Source organism: Priapulus caudatus, unplaced genomic scaffold (assembly GCF_000485595.1).
Source record: "Priapulus caudatus unplaced genomic scaffold, Priapulus_caudatus-5.0.1 Scaffold102, whole genome shotgun sequence".
Lineage (NCBI taxonomy): Eukaryota > Metazoa > Priapulida > Priapulimorpha > Priapulimorphida > Priapulidae > Priapulus > Priapulus caudatus.
This window is the reverse complement of record NW_014577163.1, coordinates 304254-307348: the sequence shown is the minus strand read 5'-3', so window position 1 is coordinate 307348 and position 3095 is coordinate 304254. Positions and strand designations below refer to the sequence as shown.

The following is a 3095-nucleotide window of genomic DNA, read 5'->3' as shown; positions in this document are numbered from 1 at the left end:
CAGCAGTAGCAACAACATCCGCAACATCAACTCTACCACCACCACCAGCAGCAGCAGCAGCAGCAACAGCAACAGCAAAACGTCAACACCACCCCCAGCAGCAGCACCATCAACACTACCACCACCACCAGCAGCAGCAGCAGCAGCAACAGCAACAGCAACAACGTCAACACCACCACCAGCAGCAGCACCATCAACACTACCACCACCACCAGCAGCAGCAGCATATTATTTTATCACATATAACATTCACGGATCGAAGCATTCGATCCGTGAATCGAAGCATTCGATCCGTGAATCGAAGCATTCGATCCGTGAATCGAAGCATTCAATCCGTGAATCGAATCATTCGATCCGTGAATCGAGTCATGCGATCCGTGAATCGAAGCATTCGATCCGTGAATCGAAGCATTCGATCCGTGAATCCAAGCATTCGATCCGTGAATGTTATATGTGATAAAATCAACCATAAAACAAAAAATCGAATTATGAAACAAAATACATGCCATACATTAGGAGTTACATGCCAGTAGACGAAAACGGACTAAACCACAGATCTATGTCTCTGCATACATAACCATGCTGTCTCATCAAACATCAGACTATATGTTCTTCACTATTGCGTGATCGCACACGTATGAAGTTTGGCCAACCTGAAAACTGGGTTTGCCACAAAAAATAACATGTTGCCTAGTAATGTACCTGTTGTAGGCCAACTGCAACTGCAGTCGTGCGTGATCCGCCGTTTCCACAGTAACAATGTCGGTAAAGAAGTCAGGGCCTAGCAGCAGACAGAGCGCCTTGATCACATTGGGTTTCTTCGGCTTACCGCCAGACAGACTCAGCTGTGTAAATTGCTCATCCGGTGACAGCATAACCAGGTCAGGCCCAAAGATCACCCTAGAACTCACCCTAAGGAGAGTTAATCAATGTAAAAGTAATCACGATTTAGCCTATGAAAAGGAGAACACTCTAATTAACTAGAACGTGAAAACTAAGCTATTCAAATTGGAGATATAATATTATAAACTAGAAATGGCAGTTGTCGCCAACCACATGTATCTCCCGCGATCTAGTATGAATGAAATATCTCCTGGTTTTGGTACGCGACACACCTTCTCCCCAAGATGTGTAAGTATACCAAGTTTGCTCGCGTGAGGTCAATTAGGGGCCGAGACCGAGTTATAGAGCAGAAGGGAAATATGATCAAGGTCAAGGTAAAAGTCAAGGTCAAATAAAGGTCGCAGTGACCTGGTACGCGACACACCTTCTCCCCAAGATGTGCAAGTATACCAAGATTGGTCGTGCTATGTCAATTAGGGGCCGAGTTATAGAGCAGAAGGGAAATATGATCAAGGTCCAGGTCAAATAAAGGTCGCAGTGACATATGGTTTTGGTATGCTGCGCACCTTCTCCCCAAGATGTGTAAGTATACCAAGTTTGGTCACGCTAGGTCAATTAGGGGCCGAGTTATAGAGCGGAAAGGAAAGTATCTGCGGCAGCGGCGAGCGGCGGCTGGACAGACATGAAACCATAGTATCCCCGCCGACTTCGTTGCAGGGGATACAATAATCAGTTAGACTCTATTAGTAATTACATCATCATTAAGGATACAACAGACATTTACACTGCACACACAGTGGGAACCAAAGTTCCCTGATATTAAAAAAACATATCAGGTTGCAGTAGACATACGCTTGCCCACCATCATTAGAAATATTACATGAACGTTTGTAACATTGTTTCCTAACCTAGCCTTCTTTGCCTTGTAATCATATATCTGCACAGCAGCATTGTGTGGCACGCGAAACGTCACCACACGTGTCTTGTCTCTCTTTTTCTGCTGGTCGTTCGCCTGACCCAGCAGTTCCTCAACTGCTGGTGTCATCTGACACAAATATATACGACATTTTGAATTATCAATGAAAATTACTTTATTCTAATTTTATTTTTAATTACATCCTCATGAAACTAGGAGAACCTTATTTGAATACAGGAGTTACACAGAGAAAAAAGCACATTTTTACATGGTGTTTTACAATCCTTTACTGGGATTGCTCAATTGGTTAGAAAAAAATAGTATAACATCGTATAATATAGTATAAAAAATAGTAGACTAATCATTTTACCTAATTTGATCAACAGGGGTCGACTGTTTTCACATCAATGAATATTAGTAATAATTATTTACTAGTTCACATTACACTAATTTGAATTTAAGAAAACATAACAGACTCACAGCTAATATTGAAGATGTCATTGTTTGTCAAATGCACATTTCTCGATGACTCTACTCACCGTTTTCTGCCAGAGTTCCTCGTCCTGGGTAAGCATGTAAGTTTCACCCACAATCGCTCTAACCTACAGAGAAAATAAAACAATAATGACGATTATTGCACGTGGTCTGGTGTGAGACACACTGGCAAATCACACATTATGATAGTATTGTAAATCTCATCCATCTTCCTGCATCCAATCTAAGTAGCTGAATAATGCAGATGTAGTAAATGTATATGACACTGATTCTATGAACCTATGAACGAAAATTATCAGTGAGAAGTTTCAACAGAATCATTCACAATCTCCAAGTACCTAAGACTGGTTTAAACTATAAGCATTTCTGTGAACTAGAGTCACTACCTTGCACCCTGTTACTCCCGAATCCCTATTCTAATGTACTACATAACCGTCTGTTAAATTACGAAACCTTTTGATTGCAATGTGCAAGTAGTAGCTACTGAATTTTCACAACAAAGACCTCTAAAGTAAAATCATGACCGTCATACTCGACGCACTGCAGCCCGGTATACGCGCGAAGCGCGAACAGCACCACCTGGTGGTGCCATTAGGGTCAATTCGCTGCCCAATATGTCTAACTATATACGCAAATCACTTTGTGTAGTACATAAAGCCCCAGAATCGGTGAATTGAGCAGTTCTGGCGCTTGCACAAGCTTTTCGACTTTGCACGTAGGGCGAGAATAAATCCAATGGTCGTAATTGGTGTTTTTTTTTCTTCGCGCGGTACGTTTTTTCCTATAAAAACGATTTCGAATTTATTTAATTTAACGCCCTGAAGTTATTCTGGTACATATC

General features: G+C 41.7%; 1 protein-coding gene across 1 annotated transcript in view; it reads right to left on the bottom strand.

Annotated features, from left to right (window-relative positions):
- The window catches only part of LOC106805151 (major vault protein-like), a 45742-nt gene that overhangs the window by 11019 nt on the left and 31628 nt on the right, over positions 1–3095 (bottom strand). Inside the window, 3 exon segments of the mRNA XM_014806644.1 lie at positions 703–912; positions 1752–1888; positions 2299–2361. Coding sequence (XP_014662130.1) covers positions 703–912; positions 1752–1888; positions 2299–2361 — 410 coding nt within the window.